This window comes from Melozone crissalis, unplaced genomic scaffold (assembly GCF_028551555.1).
Source record: "Melozone crissalis strain CALT ecotype California unplaced genomic scaffold, PUWL_Pcris_2 ptg000120l_1, whole genome shotgun sequence".
NCBI lineage: Eukaryota > Metazoa > Chordata > Aves > Passeriformes > Passerellidae > Melozone > Melozone crissalis.
In genome coordinates this window covers 935,742-956,281 of record NW_026535896.1, presented here as the reverse complement: position 1 = coordinate 956,281, position 20,540 = coordinate 935,742, and the positions used below count along the sequence as shown (strand labels likewise).

General features: G+C 52.5%; 1 protein-coding gene across 11 annotated transcripts in view; it reads right to left on the bottom strand.

The window, feature by feature from the left end:
• Positions 1-15,877: 15,877 nt before the first annotated feature.
• The window catches only part of IGSF9B (immunoglobulin superfamily member 9B), a 44,638-nt gene continuing 39,975 nt past the window's right edge, over positions 15,878-20,540 (bottom strand). For 6 of the 11 annotated variants that reach the window (XM_054292994.1, XM_054292995.1, XM_054292997.1 and 3 more), the window contains 2 exons: positions 19,779-19,900; positions 15,878-19,371 (listed from right to left, as the gene is read on the bottom strand). In XM_054292994.1, coding sequence (XP_054148969.1) covers positions 19,148-19,371; positions 19,779-19,900 — 346 coding nt within the window. In that variant the 3' untranslated portion in view covers positions 15,878-19,147. Of the gene's footprint in view, positions 19,372-19,778; positions 19,901-20,540 lie in introns of those variants that run through there. The other 5 variants (XR_008484115.1, XM_054292998.1, XR_008484112.1 and 2 more) reach the window with 4 other exon arrangements.

The window sequence follows — 20,540 nt, the reverse complement described above, 5'->3', positions numbered from 1 at the left end:
GGGCTCAGAGACCCTGGCACACAGCCCAGAGCACCTGGGGATTTGATTTTCACCCCTGGAGCAAGTTGCCAACTTTGTATGAGGACCTGGAAGTCACACAGGTTAGAATGGTGTAATAACAAAATGATCACAGGGTGAAAATGTAGATTTTAGGATTTTTGGTATGGGGGTTATGGGGACAAGATGGAGGAACTTGGGCATGTCCAGCCTTTCTCCTTCTTCTTCTTGTTCTCCATTTTCTGCAGTGATGTTGGCACTTTGGGATTGGTCTAGAGTAGAAGTGCACTGTCTAACATAGGTGCTGGGTATTGGGAATTAAGTGTAAATATGTTATACATAGTTTGTAGTATAAAAGGACCAGAGTGCCTGTGGCTGCCCTGCTAAACAGATCTTGGTGGGGAGAAAGAAAATTTTATAGATAACAATTAATAAACAACCTCAGGACCGAAAAGTGAAGAGTCCAGACTCGTTTTTCAGTTGTGTGGGCTGAAGCAGAGACACCCTGCACATCTCGGGGCAGCAATTATCAACCAAAACCCGAGAGGATGTGAGTGGCACCCACAGTCCAGCACCTGGGGATGGTTCCTTCCTGCAGCCCCTGAGTGCTTTGGAGCCATCTAAGAGATAAAATAAAGCCCCAAGGGATTTGGGAGCTTCCCTCCTGGATGGAGCCTTGCTCAAAGCAGGGTCATGGCCCTGGGGGTCTGGGATGAGGAGGGGACCAAGAGGTTCTTCCCTCATGCATGGATGGAGAGGGAAGACAGGGATGATTTACTGGCCAGGATGGGAGATAAATGAAGGAGCAGATGGCGGAGTTAATGAGTGGAAAGGGTGGATGGATGGACAAAGAGACAATGGAGACAATGTGATAATGGATGGTTGCATTTCTACCCAGGTGAGGACGAATGTTCTGACGTGTCCTCACAGCCTGGCTCCTGCCTAGGACCTCTGATGGTGCCCACAGAGGACAGTTCTTGGCCACTGTCCCTCTCACCACCCCATGGTCCCTGTCACCCTTCAGGAACACTAAAAATAATTCCACTCACTCTGAAATATCCCCAGGCTGCTGCTCCACCAAAACAAGCACCAGAGTGCTCAGAACATGTTGGTCTCCATGGAACAGCTCCCAGCTTTGAGGAGAAGCCCCATGGGACCAATGGCTGCAGGGAGGGAACACTGTCCCACTGCAGCCCTGGCTGCCTGGGCTGTTTTCCCTTCCTCGCTGCAGCTGCTCAAGCTTGAAAAAACAGGAAAGGAAAAATAAATCAATGAGACACCAAGATAAATATGCTTTCCATGCTGCAGCCGATTCCTCTGGACGTGCTGTGGAGGCTGCATAATTCATAAACTCACCCCTAATATGCAAATGGGGCAGCTCCTGCCAGGCTGGCCCACAGGGACCCGAATTTTCCCCCCCACTGGCAGGCAAGCCTCTGTTGTGTGTGGTTTTGGGGTGCAGAGTTGTGTGTTCGTGTTCAGCACCGATGTGATTCATTCCCTCCTGAAGCTCACATCATTCTGGGCTGTGGGGTGAGAAAATGTTCCCTCCCTCTCTTTGTGTTCAGCCTGTCCCTGCTGTAATGCCTGGTGTCACCCCACAGGGTTCTTTGGGGGTTTGGGGCTTTCAAAGATGCTTCCCTCCCTGTCACAGTGCAAGGATAACATCCAGCACAGGGTTCATTCCCCACAGGCTGCCCTGGCTGCAGAAATCCTCCTTTTGGGGTCTGGAACACTCCCACACCCACCACAGAGTGATGCTGGGGCAGCCCCAGGTCTGGAAGGGCTGGAGAAGGAGGCACAGCTCAGCTGCAAGGAGAATTCTCTTGGGGAATAAATCCCTGCCCAGCCCTGGCCAGGCACAGACCCCTCCAGCTCTGCACCCACCCATTCCCAAACTTTCAAGGCAGCATTTCATCTCTCCCCACAAAAACCATGTTTCTGAGAATAAACCCCAGCCAGAACCCAAGAAACTTCTCCAAAGTGAAGGATGAAACCCAACTCACCCATGACCGGGCATCTCCCTGTGGGGGCAGAGCTTCACAGCCCCTCTCACTGCACGGTTACTGTTGTTTTGCTGGATAAATGCTTTTTTTCCCATATTTTTACACTGCCCCCCCTCACTCTGGATTGTCACAGACATCTTTTATGAAAAATCCTTTCCTTAGGATTTTTCCTCCTGAGAAGCTGGGAGGCCTCAGGAATAAAGTGTAAACAATGATTATCTGCTGCTGTGGAATGCAACGGGTGGATCTGTGATTGGCCCATGTTGGATATTTCTAATTAATGGCCAATCAAAGTGTGCTGGCCTGGACAGAGAGCCAGAGACACAAGCTTTTGTTATCATTCCTTCTTTTTTTATTCTTAGCCAGCCTTCTGATGAAATCCTTTCTTCTATTCTTTTAGTATAGTTTTAATGTAATATATATCATAAAATAATAAATCAAGCCCTCTGAAACATGGAGTCAGATCCTCGTCTCCTCTCTCATCCTCAGACCCCTGTGAACACGGTCACACTGGATCACTGATCAAAGATTTCCCCACATGCTGCACGTCCATGCAACCAAAAGGATTTGTGGCACCACATCAGGGGTGAGACATTCCCCTGTCCCATGGAACCCATCTCCTGCCCACAGCCCCCCCTGGATGGGTTTGATCTGAGGATCCAGGTCTTTCAAAAGGAAAATTTCACAGGCATTTCCTTCCCATCCTTCAGACAAACACAACAGTGGAGGAAAGCACCCAGCTAAGACCTTGATGCAGCAGAAGGGCAAGAAAACCTACGTGCTTTTATGAGGGATTTAGGGCCAACTTAGTTGTGTCTTAAGCTACTAAAGGCTTATAAAAGCCCTGAAGAATAGGCTGCACTCCTCGGAAAAACCTCCCAGGGCTCCACTAAAAATGTCAATTTAAAGTTAGAGTGCAGCCTGCTTCAGTGCAGAGCCGTGCTCTGCAAACAGCAAGCCTGGAGAGGGGAGTTTGGGGGAGAAAAATGGGATTTGGGTCCCCTGCATGGATGGCACAGAGCTGAGGGGCAGCTGGGTCTCAGGTTTTGGTTGTTAATTGCTGCCCCGAGATGTGCAGGGTGTCTCTGCTTCGGCCCGCGCAACTGAAGAACGAGTCTGGACTCTTCACTTTTCGGTCTTGAGGTTGTTTATTAATTGTTATCTATAAAATTTTCTTTCTGCCCAGCCGAGATCTGCTCAGCAGGGCAGCCACAGGCACTCTGACCGCCCCCAAGGTGGTGTTGTCCTTTTATACTACAAACTACCTATAACATATTTACACTTAATTCCCAATACCTATCACCTGTGTTAGACAGTGCACTTCTACTCTAAACCAATCCCGAAGTTCCAACATCACTGCAGAAAATGGACAACCAGAAGAAGAAGAAGGAGAAAGGCTGGACACGCCCAAGTTCCTCCATCTTGTCCCCATAACCCCCATACCAAAAATCCTAAAATCTACATTTTCACCCTGTGATCATTTTGTTATTACACCATTCTAACCTGTGTGACTTTCATGTCCTCATACAAAGCTGGCAACTTGCTCCAGGGGTGAAAATCAAATCCCCAGGTGCTCTGGGCTGTGTGCCAGGGTCTCTGAGCCCTCCGGAGGGGTCCTCAGCAACTCTGCACAGCCAGAGAGATGGACTGAGTTCTGACAGCTAGGAATAAACACTATTCATCAGTATGGGTGAGGATGATGGGTGTTATAGAACTCAGCACCAAGTTCTGAGCTAGAAAAGCAGTTTATTGGTGATTTTAGCACTGCAGCATCCTCAGGGACTCGTTTCAGGCAGCGCATGCAAGACCAGGGTCTGACCTAGGGATGGGCAGGAATGCTGGGGATGGAGCCCACCTTGCTCAGGTTCTCCCTTTCCAGGGGCTGCCCACAGCCTTCTGCTGCTTTCCCCTGCTCTGTGCTCCTTCCTCCTCCACCCTGCCAGCTCAGCTCACCAGGAGTGGCTGCTTTTCCCAGATAAATGGCTTAATTAGCTTCCTATTGACTCAAGGAGCACATTCCTCTGGCAGGGCTGGGAAAGGAGAGCCAGGGGAGCACATCCTGCATCCCAGCAGCACCAAAGGCTGCCAGCATGGAAAGCTCTTTGCCCCATGGAATCACAGCTGAGAAAGGCAGATCCAGCCCCAGGAGTGGTTTCTGGTCCCTGCATGAGCATCCCTGGAGCAAATTCCATCCTGTATTCCCTGGGAGAAGAGGAAAACACAAAGGGTGAGACCGTGGCAGGAGGAGAAATCCAATAATTAAAATTATATATGTGTTTTTGGGGAGGTGGGGTAATAAAATGATATTAAATTCAATTAAATTAAAAAATAAAATACAATACAATTTAAAATAAAAATAAAATAAAAATAAAATAAAAATAAAAATATTATAATTATAGTAATATAGTAATACTATATAATATATAGTATGTATATATAGTATTAATATATAGTATGATACAGTACTATATATTAATATATAGTATATAATACTATATATTAATACTATAGCAATAATAATATTAATATTATTATTATTATTATTATTATTATTATTATTATTATTACTATCACTATTATTATTATTATTGATCTGCAGCTGCTGGACAGTAAGAAGTCTGGAAATCCAAGCACGAACGCCAAATACATCTGCAAGACACAGGGAAAAATTTTAATTTTGGAAACTGGCAAAAGATTTGAGATAGCTGGAGAACAATCAGCGCTTCCCTCCGTGCCTGGAGGGACTGACAAACTTTGCATAAACAATTTTCTTTCCCTCTGATGTGGAAAAGCTGCCATGGAGCAGTGGGAGAGGCTGATGCTGGTCCCCACTGACTTGGGGAAAGCCAAGCCCAGAAGGATTCCTTGGAAAATGACATTAATGGTCCAGAGCAGCAGGATGGGGGAATGCAGTGGGAGAGGGGGAAGCAGCAGCTCTGATTTCTGACCCAGGGATCCTGTGCTGCTTCCTAATCATGAACCCTCAACCCTGACCTAGCAGAAAAAGGTGTTTCCCTGCTAAATTAATTGCCATCCACAGAAAACAGGGTGTGGGGGGGTAGAAACAATCCCTTTTCCATGCAAACCCCCCAGACTGCACCATCCCAAGACAAGCACCAGCACTAGAATATTAATGTGGTGGAGGATGCTGTCCACCTCAGCCAGGCACCAGCTCCAGCACAGCACAGAGATACCAGGAGCTCAATTTGTGTTTGCCTGAGCCAAGGAGAAAATCTAATTAAACATGGCGTGGGGGCTTGGAGGAGCTGGGGATGGGGCAGGAATATAAAGCGTGGCTGCTGCCTGCAGATCAGAGGGCAATATTAATAAACCCACGGAGGGGGACTGTGAGATCAGCTGGTAATATTGATAAATGTAAAGCAAAGACAAAGCAGCCTGGGAATATTGGATGGTAAAGCTGATAAAAAGACAAGCAGGGGATGCAGGCAGCTCTGTCGTCCTGCTGGAATGAGCAGTGCAGCTTGCCAGTGGGACAGCACTGAGCATCCCAACAGCTCCACAGCTGGGTGTGGGGCAATTCTGGCCTCATGCACCTCTACATCCATTGGTGTACCCCAAAATGTGCACCAAAATGTGCTGCCCTGCACACCCCAGAGCCATCCAGTGGGATGGCACTGAGCATCCCAACGGCCCCCAGTTGGGTGTGGGGGAATTTTGGGCTCATGAGCCTCTACATCCATTTGCTGTGACCCAAAATGTGCAGCCCCAGAGCAGCACAGCTGCACACCCCAGAGCCAGGTCAGGGTGGGAAGAAGCTGTGGAGACACAGGGGATTCATCTGGGATTCAGCCTGGGAGCTGGGGCAGCACTGGGGATGGAGAGCAGGGACACAGCATGGGAGAGCACAGCAGGGTGAGCTGGGGGCCCTGGAGGAGCTCCCAGATTGCTCCACCAGCCCCAGGGATTCATATGGATGGGGCTGAAGGCAGGGCAGAGAGCATGGCACAGCTCCCTGCAGCTCCCCATCACCTGCAGCCTTCACCTGGAGCACGAGGTGAGAGTTTCTTTCAGAGTGACCTTGAGTGTCCCCGAAGCCCCTGGTGTGGGACTGTGCTTCCCCAGCTGAGCACTCCCCAGCCCTGCCAGCAGCACATGGAGCCAGGGCATCAAAGAGAGCCACTGAGTGCGTTTTAAATAAAAGATCTCATCTTTCAGAGCTATTGGAGTGATGATTTAAACATGAAGTCAAAGGCAGTAATGGTGTTGTCAGAGCCGTGGCGGTAAATCCAATCAATAATTCACTGATAGCTGAGACTCCAGCCAGACCTACCTGTGGAGGGCACAGAGCATTCCCTGCATCCCTGCCAGCTCCTGCCAGTGCCACCCATGCTGGCAGCAGAGGTTTGGCCCCCAGTGGGGCTGGGAGAGAGCCAGGAGCCAGGTCTGGGGCTCCAGCGGAGGGGAATGCTGCCTGGCTCCTGGAGGGGAAATAAATTTGTTACCTGGGCACAGGTGTTCAAAATGTGGGAGCAGCTCGGCTCTGATTGCAGCTCAAGGCATTTTCTCAGCCCCTGCACCCTTGGACACAGTCCAAACTGCCCCCAGGAAATGTCAGCTGTTCTAGAGAGGCTTGAAAGCACAGCCAGGGGACCTGCCCCAGGCTGGGCTGCCCACCTGCACTGGGGGGACTGGGGATACTGGGGATACTGGGGTGTCACAGCTGCCATGCACACCAGTGCCATCCTCCCCCAGCCCAGGGAGCATCCCTGTGACCCACACAGCCTGGGTGAGCTCCAGCAGCATCATTCTGATGCCTTAGGATTTTAAATTTTTCATCTATTTGCAATCCTGCAGTTCTTTAGTGTAGAACTCCAAACCCCACACACAGTGGGAGCTGCTGTTTCCCCATTCTGGGCAGACACAACAATTCCTCTCCAAGCCTGGCAATCAAGGACACCTCACTGCCTCAGGGCCCAGAGATGGAAACAAAAGGGAGTTGAGGACAGCAAACTTCACTCCTGGAGCGGGGTTTAACTGGGAAGCCCCAGAGCTGGCACCCAAAGATGCTGCAGTGCCCTGAGTTGCATCCCTGCTCACTGGGGGTTCAGCTGGGACCGGGTTTAACCCTGGAACCGACCCTAAGGATGCTGCAGGGGCTGAGCCCTGTCCCCAGCCTGCTGAGGGGTGTGAGGGTACCACATATTCCCCTAAAATCCTTGCAGGGAGGCTGGGGGGGACTTGGTGCAGACCCCAGCGCTGGGGGATAGCTCAAGGGCAAGCAGGAGGACGGACAGACAGACAGACAGACAGAAGCATCCCCTCCATGCCGGCCCTGTGGGGGACACACGGAGCGCAGCGATGCTGGAGGTGATCGAGGCATCCTCCTCTTCCTCGGAGCGCATCTGCAGCGCCGGGAGCTGCCGAGCCGGCACTGCCACCTCGTGGCACGGCTACCAGCGAGCCTGGGGACAGCGGGGCACGGCCACCAGCGAGCCTGGGGACAGTGAGGCATGGTCACCAGCGAGTCTGGGGACAGAGGGCACTGCCACCAATGAGCCTGGGGACAGTGTGGCATTGCCACCAGCGAGCCTGGGGACAGAGGAGAATGCCACCAGCGAGCCTGGGGACAGTGGGGCACTGCCATCAGCGAGCCTGGGGACAGCGGGGACCGCAACCAGTGAGCCTGGGTACAGCGGGGCACGGTCACCAGTGAGCTTGAGGACAGCGGGGCACTGCACAGTCCACCTCGTGGCCCGGTCACCAGCAAGCCTGGGGACAGCGGGGCATGGCCACCAGCGAGGCTGGGGACAGGGTGGCACTTGCACCAATGAGCCTCGGGACAGCATGGCATGGTCACCAGCGAACCTGGGGACAGGTGGCACGGCACAGTCCCGGACACGCTCCATGGCTGCACACAGACTTCATTATCCTGGGGATCCTGCGGGATGAATCAGTGAAAAAATATGGAAAGCAACTCCAAAGGCAGCAGGGAAAGGAGAAGGGATGAGAAAGGAGCTGTGGGAGGGGACAGTAAGGGACAGGGCTCACTGTCCATCATCACCCTGCCAGATCAGGTTAGGGCTGTCTTCCCTTCTATTCCATGCCCCAAATCAGGACCTGAGCATCAGTGCCCGTCCCAGAATCCAGCTCAGCCTGGAGCACCAGCTGGGACATGCTGCAATCCCATGAGGACAACACAACTTGGGATGCTTAGGGCAAAGAACAGCCCAGCATCCCTCACAAACACCTGTGGGGCAGCCCACCCCCTCCCCACAGCCCCTCCGAGCAAATCAATGACACCAACCAAGCCTTTTTATAGATATATTTTTTTTTTAGCAAATGTTTATTTATATCAAAATACAAAACATTTCTGAAGCAGGGTAATGTTACATGAGGAGCAAGTTAATCGATTCCAAAACCCATCATTCTCCTACAGCATGGCTAGTTGTACGTAACATTGCAACACTGCCAGAATTTCTTATAGTGGGTACATTAAAAGAAGAAAAAAAAAATCAACTCAAGTCAATCTATGAACATGCAATGTTACCGGCGATAAATTAAATACTCAGCAGGCCTTAAAATTCCAACAGGCAGAGACCGAGGGGCCAGCCACTCCCAGTAAGGCAGGGCTTCAAACTCTCATTTCTTCCCCTTTTTTGTTGGCTTTATGAGCATTTACTCATTAAACTGACAACAGTCCAAGAGCCAAAAGGACCCAACTTTCTTGGCAGAGTGGGATTATTGCTTCGAGCTCTCAAAGCAGCCCCAGCTCCCCAGGGGAAGGGCTGGGAGAGGGCTCGCAGGGCAGAGCCAGGGTCTGCCTTGGCTGAGCGCTGCGGAGGAGGTCGGGCTGGGCTGGAAGATGTGGAGTCCCCCGGAGCAGGGGGCTCGGTGGGTAAAACGCCCTGGAGGTCTCGGATCCCTGCCCAGGGCAGGATAGCACCCAGTCGGAAGGAGAGTTTGGGGTGAGGGACTTGTGCCCCTCATTGCGTGCCTGGGGAGTGATGCTGAAATTTGGCTTTCCCTCCCCGCGGGCCAGGAATTCCGGGGAATGAAGGACGATTCCCATCCCAAGGAATTCCAGGTATACGATTCCCACCTCAGGGAATTCCAGGGATGCCGATGGCAAGCGCGGGCCATCGGTCCCTCCTGCTGGCATTTCCTGGCCTTGGCGGAGGCCGAGAGCAACAATACAGATACAGAGAGATTATAGAGAGAGCGGAATAAGTTTCGTATAAGGCTTTGGTACAGCACCATCATGTCAGATTTATTTGTAAATCGTTTACAGAAAAAAAAAGCTTACTGAAAAAATAGTGTTTTGTTTCTATTATCTTTTTTTTTATTATTTTTTTAATTATTATTATTATTTTCTTCTGAGGAACATACCTGAAAGTTCAAAAATTAACCCTCTAGTTGCCGTCTGGGCTCCCATCAAATGCTTGTTTTGCTGTGTGCAGTTCCAAAATGAAGCTACTTGATCCCAAATCCCACTAAATTGTGACGCAGCCTGCCAAGCTCACAGCATCCACCAGTCACTAAAATCAACACCACAGAAACCCGGCAGCTGATCGCTACTCACTGTTTAGTAAAAATTAAAAAAGAATTAAAAAAGAAAAAGAAAACAAAACCCTAACAAAACTTCCAAAAAAAGAGAAGAAAAAAAAAGAAAAAGTCACGACAACGAACGTTATGGAACCAGCGGCACTAAAGTTTCTTTTATTGTTATTGTTATTTAAAAAAGTCAGTTCCACTGGTTACCATTGAAACAGCACCAAAGAGCACCCTAACGTGTGTTATACATCGTAATACTCGACATTCAAGAGATGGAAACGAGGTTGGATGGTCTAGTTTTTATATCCAGAGGCAAGAAATTCTTCTTAAAAGGAGGAAAAAGTTGTCCCACACAACCAGAGATGCATTGGGTGGGTCTGGAAGAAAATCCTGCCTTAGGGGAAAACACTATGGGGTTAGGAGGGGATTAAATCAAGAGCTACCTATGGAGGTCTACGAGGGTTCAGAGAGTCTACAAACCTATTAAAAGGGGATTAAAAAGTCTGGGCTCCCCCGGAGAGCCAGGGATGCTCCCATGGGAGAGCTGGAGATGCTCCCAGGGCTGCTCCCCGAGGAGCTGCAGTGCAGCTGTGATCCCCTAACGCCCAAAGGATGAACCTTATGGCAGCGTGGGCATTCCCAGGATTCCCAAAGGGCAATGCCAAGGGACCAGAGCCTGCACAGGTGTGTGGAAGGTCCTGCACCCCCTGGGGCCACGGGAGCATCCCCTGCCTGCTCTGTGCCAGCCCCAGAGAAGGAAAATAAAGGGAAGTTTGGCCTTAAAGTGCATCTGGGAGGGCAAGGAGTGAGTGCCAGCATCTCCCACCGAGCCAGAACCTCCCGAGCAGAGACAGGCACTTCCCACAGCTCCCAGGTGAGCGGGAAGATCCTGGGAGGGGGCAGAAGCAAATCCCTCTCTGGACAGCTTCCCACAGCTCCCAGGTGAGCAGGGAGAGCCTGAGAGGGGGCAGAAACAAACCCCTCCCTGGACAGCAAGCTCCAGGCAGGTGCATGCAGATGGAGGCAGCGGGGATGGTGTCCAAAAAAACCAAAAAACCAAAGAAACCAAGGGAAGCAGGACGATGCTGTGGGAGCCACCAGCCCTGAGCGCAGGGAGGGGGCAGCTCCTGATGTGTCTGTTTGGCATCCAGAGGGTTAACGGTACTGCGGGAAGTGTGCTTTGTAAACATTTCGAGCTTTCCTTTGCCTGTTTTTTTTCTGTAAGTGATTCCAGGGGGAGATGGGGAAAGGAGAAAGCTGCCTGCCCCCCTGCCCACCCCCAGCAATACCCAAAGCCCCACCGGGGGGGGGGCAAGGCAGCCCCCCCAGCCCGGACACTGAATGATGAGAAATCTCATCCCTTCTCTTTCTCCTGACATCCTTTTTTTTTTTTTTTTTTTTCCATTTGTTTTGGTTTTTTTAACATATAAAATACTCACTTATGTATTTACCGCTAATAAATGCAAGTTAGTCCCACCAAACATGCTTTGCTTCGAATATCAAGAATTGGTGCTGAACAAATCTCGGCTGGATATTAGAAACATCCCCCACCCCAGCCCCCCCCCCGACCCGACGAAGAAGAGAGAGAAATATCATGGAAAATACAGGTGACACCTACGGAGGACACGGGGCTGCTGCGAGGGGGCAGCTCCTGCGAGCGGGCACCACGCTGAGGGACCTCTGCAGGGGTGTCAGCACTCCAGGGCTGTGCCACCGTCCCCTTGGGGACATCTGAGCCCAAACAACAGCACCTGTATGCCCCCAGAACCCAGGATTGAGGGACACAGACCAAGGGGAGCGAAGCCCCGGTCGCCACTGCCCGAAGACAATCCCCAAATCGTGCCCCAGCGAAGGCAGAGGGGTGGTTTGCAGCTCCCTGGCATTGCTCAGTCCCAAACTGGCTCCTTGTCCTGCCACGGCCCAGGGGGAAGGGGACAGGGATGCGGCGGGTCCGTACTGCCCTGCAGGAAAAGCCCCAAATATCCCCAGCACATCCCAGGGCTCGATGCCACCTCAGCCACTGGGACAGGGAGAGCCCCAGATCCCATCCACAGGGAGAGGGAGAGCCCCCATCCCATCCAGAGGGACAGGGAGAGCCCCCATCCCATCCAGGCAGGGAGAGCCCCACATCCCATCCAGAGAGACGGGGAGAGCCCCCATCCCATCCAGAGGAACAGGGAAAGCCCCTCATCCCATCCAGGCAGGGAGAGCCCCAGATCCCATCCAGAGGGGCAGGGAGAGCCTCACATCCTATCCATCCAGGCAGGGAGAGCCCCACATCCCATCCATAGGGACAGGGAGAGCCCCTCAACCCATCCATCCAGGCAGGAAGAGCCCCTCACCCTATGCAGGCAGGGAGAGACCCAGATCCCACCCATCCAGGCATGGAGAGCCCCACATGCTGCCCCAGTGCACCCCAGCAGCCCCACAGCACCAGCAAGCCCCGGGTCTCTCCTGGACAGGTCCTGACATTCCCTACAGAGCCGGTTCCCCGCTCCAGCCGGGTGCAGGGACCTGGAGAATCCCCCTGTGGCCACCTGGGTGGCTCTGAGGGGTTCAGAAACCCTCGAGGTTTATCAGGGCAGCAGGGACAGGTGACAGGGAGGCGGCAGCGTGGGGATCCTGTCCCCACAGCGTGTCCCCACCCTGTGCCACCCCGCCAGGCTGCAGCTGCCTGCTGCTCCTCTGAGCTGAAATTTGTCTTTTTTTCTCTGAGAAAAAAAAGCCCAAGACAGCCCTCAGTGGAAACACCACCTCACCACGGCCCTGGGCAAGCTGGCAGCAAGCCCAGGCTTCCCCATCCCGGGATTTTGTCCCTTTTTAGTGTTTTTTCCCTATTGAAACAGCAAACAGTGGTGATGCTGGGTCTGGAGAGGGCAGATCCCCCGGAGCACTGCAAGCCCCCCAGCCTGGCCCAGCCCTCCTCTCCCTCGCCACTGTATTGCTCAAACAGCACTAGGCATGGATACAAAAATAAAACAGCTATGTGACTTAGATATATATAATTTTTATATATATATATATATATTTGTATATATATTTTTGTCTATTTATAGGTGGATGGAGAAGCAGAGAAGCTGAAGCGCAATATAATGTAAAAATACTCGCTCTGCTCCTGCTGTTGAGACTCTCCCCACCTCTGACAGCCTCTCTCATGCTGCACAGAAGTTTCTGACACCTATTACTAATGAATTATTTTAAATATTTATTCTTCCCCCCTTCTAAAATAGAGACTAAATATATATTTGTTTAATTTTATATACAATGCGGTTTCGATACACCAATATCATTTCTTTAGATAGAGATACTGGGGCCCATTTCTCAAGTCTTTTTTTTTTGTGTGTTTTATTTTAATCTAAGTGCTGGGGGGGGAAGTGGGTGGAAATCTGAAGAGCTTTCAGACCCGGGAAGATGGGCACCCTCTTTTGCAGCCCTGCAACCTCAGAAGAACAAGAATAAAAGCCCTCCAGGGAGAGAAAGTGTCATTTCGATGGTAAATATAAAATCTGGGCAAAAATCTGTCCTCCATGGGGGATGCCAGCCCCTCCATCCTGCATTTCCCACCCCACTGCAACCTGTACAAAAATCCTTATCTACCTCTACAGCACATGCTTGCCTCATCCAACACCCCCGAGCCTGGACCAGCCCCTCTGCCCACCCCCTCCCCAGGTCCCTCCTCCATCCATGCACGTATCAAAAGTCAGCCAGAGCCCCAGGACTGGGGATGCCCGTCCTGCTGCCACACAATGCCGAGGAGAAGAGCTCAGCCAGCTGTGCCAAAACATCTGAAATTGGGGAAAATGGGCAAACACGGCTCCCTCTCATCCCAGTCACCCAGGCAGGGGAACAGGCCCCCGTCTGTCCACACTGGTCCTCCCTGCTTGGGGATGTGCCAGCTGATGGAAATTGAGTGCAATGTTAAGTTTCTTCTTTTGCTGGCACCAGTGTTGCCAAATGTGGTCGCTGCTTCGCAGCCCTCAGTTTCTGGATCAAGCGTGCCCTGACAGATCTCTAACAGGAACAACTGCACTTCCCACCTCTCCTTCCCACAAACACAGGCAGAGAGGAGTCAAGATACTCAGAAACAGAAAATAAAACCCAAAAAAATTAAGCTGAAGGGGCGAAATGGGAGTAAATATCCTGCTTTCTGTAAGGGCCACCCTGTGCCCAGGCAGCACAGGGATGGCTCTGGGAGAGGAGTGGGGATCCAGCCTGAATCCAGCTGCCCCCATCAGTACCAGCTCTGGCATCACTGGTGACCACATCCCCTCTCTGCCTCAGATCCTCAAAGTCCTGCTGATGAGGTTTAAAATAAAAAGACACTGTCAAGAACATCCTGTCCCTCCCGGGAGGCACTGCTGGGGCTGGCTGGCACAGCCAGTGCTGCATTCCTCAGCTCAGGGGACAAATTTAGCTGTATCCCTCTCTCATCCCTTCTGACTCACGCTTCTCTGGGAAGAACAGACGCAAAGCAAAATGCTTTCACACGAGTAACCAGAGAGCAGCATCTAGAGGGACTTGAGGGAAGGGTTTTTGCGTGGTGCAGCTTTTTCTTTAAGCGATGGCACCGGGGATGAGGCAACGTGACATCCCCCTCCTGTGTCGTGTCCCGTGTCACGCCCCACGTGCCTCGGCCACGCAGAGCACAGGACCTGTCCCACCTGCTCCTCCATCTCAGGGCCCAGAGGTGAGTCACAGACAATGAACAAAGCAAAGCTAAAAACTGGGGATGAAATAATGGAACAGAGTGATCTGTTGTGTGCAGCAGGGCCGCCGCGCAGCGCACGCCGGTGCCTCTCCATCCCCAAATTCCCCTCAGGCTGCAGCTGCTCCCAGCCCCTTCCCAGCTTGGCCCATCCTGATCCCCTGCCCCAGCACGGCTCTAAACTCTCCCCATGACACACACATACCCCGACATGCAAATCTACTGAATTCTGCAAACCTAGCTACCTTTGTCCTACGCTTCTCTAGCTATTTATATCTCATATGTACAGTGGGTTTTACTCCGGTTCCTTGAGAAGATTTCCTTCCAAAAAAGCCCTGACTTCAGTCTGGGGCTGCAGCGAGCCCATGTGGGACGTGTGGAAATCCCTGAAGGTCCAGCCTCATGGAAAAATACCTCCAGACAAGAGCTATAGCTGAAACCAACCCAAAACTCCGAGAACTCTCAGATCTACGTCACTGCCTGAAGCAGGAAGAGAAACCAAAATGCCAGGCGGATTTTGTCCTAATACAGACAGCAAGGTGAGAGCAGCAATGAGTCTGGAATGTGTGTCATGTCTGTATGCCACCAGACATGACTAAGCCCTGCCAGGACCGTGCCTGGGCTGCTGATCCCATACCCAGTGTCCTCAACACTCCCAGAGGTAGGTACAGCAAGCTGTTATTCCCTTTATACTCCCTTTACATCTATATATCCAAACAGCATCACCTCCAGCCTTCCTCCAGTGGCACTGAGCCAGCTGACAAGGTGACAAACACCAGATGAACAGCCTGGAGTCCCCCAGTGCCCCAAAGCAGCCTCCAAGTCACAGGGGAGCAGGAATGAGAATCCCCCCAGGAAAAGCATGCCCTGCTCACACAGACAGCATGAGGGCTCATGGAGACTCAGGGGGCAGACTGCAAACCATGCCGAGGTTCAGACTGGGAAGGGGCCCTGGGACCTTGCAGCTCCCCCATCCCACAAACTCATCACTCCCTGTGCCTGTGGGTGCTGTTAGTGGCAGGCACAGAAATGAGGCCCTACAAACGAGCCCTGAACGCTCCCGCTCCCCCCCTTTCACCAACTTGCATTTTCCTTCACGTCAACACCGCAGAGCCAAAACGCTGCTGGGGCTGCACAGCAAAGTCACCTTCGAAACACGTGGATGAGAGCTCAGCAAGCCCTGCTGGAAAAGCAGGCAAAGCACTTTCCCTGCCCTTTTTCCCTGCCTGCTCCAGGACTCATTGTTGGACTACAAGGGACAGCAGCCCAGGAGCACCCCTTTTCCACAGGATCCCAGTGGCATCCTGTACCCACCTCTCCATGTCACCTTCCCCAGCTCAGGGTGTCCCAGTCCTGCAACCCCCAAGGCAGCATGAAACCAGTGCTGGAGCATCCCCACCATGGCCACCTTGCAGGGAGAAGCATCAGCAAGGACCCCCCAAAACTGAGCTGGTATCCCTGCACTGACACCCCAGCAGAGCCCAGGGACAATATCCTTGTGATTCAGAGGAATTTTTTCACCGTGGGCCAGGATTTGCCAAGGGACCTAATGGAACATCATGTTCACAGCGTGAAAGGAGGAATCGTACAGTTACTGATACAGAAAGAGCCATCTACCTCAGACCAGCTTAGAAAATAAGAGAGTTTGGCCCAGGAAGATAAAAATCGAGATATATTTTGCAGCATGAAAGGAAAAAAAAAAAAAATAATGAAGAAGCAGCAGCAGCAGCGACAGCAGCTGTGTTTGCAAACCACCAAAGCGACACGGAGTTCAAACGGGGGTGAAATGGGGGAAGTGTTTGGCATCGTCTGACATGGCTTCGATGTTTCCAGGTCCACGGAAGGAGAGAGGAGCAACCCTGAAGGGCATGGAAACCAGAGGGCTGGGAGAAGCGAGGAGGAGGTTGCCAAAGCAAGAGGCGAGCCAGTCAGCCAAAGCACGGCCCGAGTCTATCGGAAGGTAACTCGGTCTAGCAGGGAAAGGAGTTAAGGATGGTTTTAGGGAGGAGCTGCTTCCACGAGGCGCCCGGGCGGGATTTCCCACTCCAGCAGCGTGGCAGGTACACGGCTGAAAGAGAGAGGGCTGCAGCTCCAGCCTCTAAAGGTCGAAGACCATGAAAAGCCCAGTGGCTCAAAACACCTGCAAAAGGAAAACAAATCTCAAAAGACTGACCCAGCAAGCCGGCATGCTCCGTCAACCTGCCCTGCACTCCAAGTCCTCTAGAGCTCCTTAAGATGGGATGGGGCATAGTCCTGAGGTAGAAACCTCAAGAGCCTGAAGACAGCGCCTGGCCCATCCGAACGGGTGTCGTAAATCGTTTGGAAAGCACTCAAATGGGAAAGCAACCCTCTGTTCCAGAGGCTGAGGCAATGAGAGCAAAAGGAAGAGCAAGTTGGCCATGGCACGGGCAGCACAGAGCCTCCACGCCTCCCCCAGCCCCGAGGGTCACCTGTCCATCAGGAGCAGCCTGGCTGGAGTGACCGGCGAGCTGGAGTTGGCCAAGCCAGGCAGAGTTTTCCCCGCTGCCGAGCGGGAGAATGGCATTAAATCAATTCAGATCCGAGCGGGTTCTAGGGAAAAACCCCTAAAAACACACCCAAAGAAAAGAAATTCGCAGTCATACTGGTTAGCAAGGTTGAGTTCTCACTCTGAGAGTTGAGGTTCTTACGTCAGGTCACTCGTCATGTCAATAAAAAGCCCTGGTGCAGGCTGGAAAGAGAGGGGCATTTCTGCCAGACCCTCCCTCCTTCCCAAGACAAACCTGGTGATGGTTTGAGAAAGTTGTTAAAGCTCAGAAATATCTGGTTATCGATTTAGAGGATTCATTGTCCAGCGGTTCAAACCTTACTTAGGGCCTGGAGATTGGAAAAGACATGGTGCTCTGCTTTTGGTGGCCACAGGTTCCCGAGCATCCTGCTGGGAAAGGAAGCACAACCTCTAAAACCAGGTATATGGAGGCAGAGCAATCAACAGGCTCCGACCTAAAAGCGTGGCGTGGTCAGAGAGCCAGATCACAACCGAGAGCTCACGTCTTCCTCCAAACATCTCAGCCCTTGGAGGTTCAACCAGCAGCAAGAGCAAAAACCAAGGCAAAGCAGAATTAAAGGCGAGATTGCAGAGAATCTCTTGGCAATTCTACCTGGGAATAAACAAAAGTTTCATATGCAAATAGAGAGCCTGGGGCTAAAAACATGCCTGCAGGCTCTCCAGCTCTCCTGACACTTTTTCTACAGCCTGAATCCACTCAAAGCAAGAATATCTACATGAAACACTCGGTGTTTTATTCCCAGGCAGGCTGGAGGGTTTAGCACTTTACCGCAGAGGAAGAACTGTGCAAACCTGGATGCAGTGGTTGATTTTACCACTTCAAACAAAAAAAAAAAAAAGAACCAACTCTAAATATTTTAAAGGTAGGGATTGCTTGGTATTAGCACTAAGCATTTACATAGCACTTGCAGTCTGTAGGCCACCAAGTGCTTGTCCAAAGTGCTCAAATATGACTTATCCCCATTTTACAGATGGGAGAACTGAGGCACAGAGAGGTCAAGTGACTTGCCCAAGGCCACGCAGTCAGAGAGTGGAGGCAGAGCAGGAAAAGTGAGCCCAGCTGTTCTCGGGTTACACCTTGCCTGCTAAAAACAAACCAAAAAAAAGGCCTATGCAATCCAGAAAACCACCAGCCACCAAACCTACCCTATTCTGAAGAGGAAATACATTCTGGTGAAGAGTCAGAACAGCATTACTGAGGGGAACAAGGAGCAAAGGGAGGGACACAACCCTGGCACGTGTCACAGCCGACACAACCAGGCTGGAGCAGGAAGGAAAAAGGGAAAAACGGTGAAACCAGCAGCAACATTATTTTAAGCTGGCGCGAAACGCTGGGCTTAGCTTTGCACGGAGCCGTCCACGTCCATCCGCAGAGCTGGGCACTTCCAGATGCTCTCCCTGGGGCTCAGCACCTGCCGACGGAGGCTTTGGGGACCAGGCAGCCAAACCCCGCTCGCTCGCACGCCCGCGTCTCCCCCTTTGCGGTTATGGGTAGGGATTAAACATCACACAGTAAGAAATCACATCACCACGCGGCGCTGAAGAGCATTTGCCTGAGATACACAGAGCAGTCGGGCAGAATTAATCAAACCCGCCCTCATCAAAGCTGGCACACGCCACACCTGGAGGGGGAAACACCCTCAGATCGCGTCAGCCCCGCACCTGCGCGCTCGCACGGCATCAAGCACACGTCACCGAGGCTCGAGTGCGTTTGCACACAGACAAATGGTGATTTCTCACATTGATTCCAAGGCTGGGGGTCTTTCTGGCTTTTCCCTTTCAGAGATAGGTAAGGATAGATGTCACGGATGGTTTTGCTGCTGTTACCTTCACGTCAAAGGAGGCTGGGAAGGGGGAGGCAGGGAGATTTTCACAATTACATCTTTCCTGGGATTATTTGGTCATGTTTTTATCATAATCAGATTCATGGGATTACCAGTTCCCGCCTGGGTTGTTAGGTTCTTGTCACTTAATTACACCCTGTGTCATTCAACTTCTTCTGGCGATTGAGGGCCAGCTGCTCAATCCCACACTTTCCCCCTAAACACGCGCTGCCGACGCAGATGTCAAAAGCTCCATCCATGCCTTTGAAGCCTAGAGATCTTTTCCAACACCGAGGTGCAACACCCCCCTTCCCACCCCACCCAAACTGTTTGGGGTGGGGGAGAAGTGGATTTGAGGAACACCCAGCCCAAAGCATCCTCCCCAAAACATCCCCCGGGTCCCCCCCCAGCTCGTCCCCGCCGTGAGCCACCGAACCCCTCAGAGAGGTGACAGCTTAGGGGTGTCCCCCCCTCTTTCCCATCACCTCCATCCCCCCGTGGTGTGACACCAGCTCCCTCCACCGCTCCTGTTCAACCTCCTGGCACCGGCACTAGGCTAGAGCAGGGTGGCGTGTCCACTGGTGTCATCGTGGTCCACGCTGTTGAGAATGGCTGTCTGGTCTTCAGGGAGCTGCCGGTGGCAGAGGTCGTCCTTGAGCGCTGAGAGCCGGGCGAAGGGGTCCTGACGAGGGTGTCTCTTCTTCTTGCGGAGGCAGACAGCTTCGTCAGGTGACAGTACCTGAGAGCTGGGAGGGTGCTGAACCTGGGAGGCAGAGCCATCTGGGAAGGGGGGAGAGAAGGCAGATGGGACTGGAGCCTGCAGCGGGCAGAGCAGAGCGCTTTGCTTGCTGAAAAAGGGAGGTGACAGCAAGCCTGGCCCTGAACAGGCAGCGTGGCAAGAAGGGAAAACGCCGGGCATCAGGGAAAATGGAATTAACACTCAAAATCCAAACAAATGACTAAATATGGGAGATGCATGGAAAGGACTCGGTTTGGAGGAGCAAAGGAGGGACAACCTGCAGGCAAGCAGCCCGGGGAGACATCCCTTTGGGAGGCAGGGAACAAGGGCAGCATCCAGGAACGGGCTTGGAGAACCCCAGCGCTGGAGCCGGCAGGGATCTGCCCAAGCTCTGCTCACAGCAGGACACAGGGAATGCCGTTGGGGACCGTGGGGTCCTCGCACTCACTGGGTTGTTTTCTGGATTTCGAGGAGCCCTTGGATGACTTTTTGGGCTTCTTTATCCGCTGGTATTTCAGAGCTTCGAGCCTCTCAGGTGCAGCAGCGTCCCCGGGCGGAGATGGACGTTTTCTAGGAAGGAAAAGCAGACACGTGCCATCAGCGGCTCCAGGCCACGCTCGGGCCTCTGGGCGTCCCCGGTGGGGGATCGGCCGATCCCAGCTGGCTCTGCCGTGGAAAAGGAAGAGGTGAGAAACCCAGGGCCGAGGGAGCAGGGCCAGCCAGGTGTGCCAGAGCACGGGTTGGAGGAAGTGAGGCGTCCCCGCTGTGCCCCTATGTCTCCTCCAGGTTTTGCAGCAGCACCGCGACCTAGCCGGTGCCACATCCAACGTGGGCATCCCCAGCTCACCTGCCTGCCATGCCAACACTGCTAGACAAAACAGGACGGGGCAGATCCTATGTCCGATAAGGCATTTCTGGGAAGTGATAGGAAACCCCTTGGGATGGAAAGAGAAGAGAAAGAGATAGGCAGAAGCGGCACGGCAGCATCGAGACGGGCACCACGAGCCACCCGGGGCGGACAACACCTGCGCCACAAACAGCAGGGAGGCAGGATCCTGCTGGCCCTGCTCCCACAGCCAGAAAAACCAGGGGCCACACGACAGACAGGGACACCAAGGGCACACACCGACAGAGCTGGGAGAGGTACCTCGCTCCCAGGTCCCTGTGAGAAGCGACAACAGAAACGCGACAGCACAGGAGCATCTGCTCC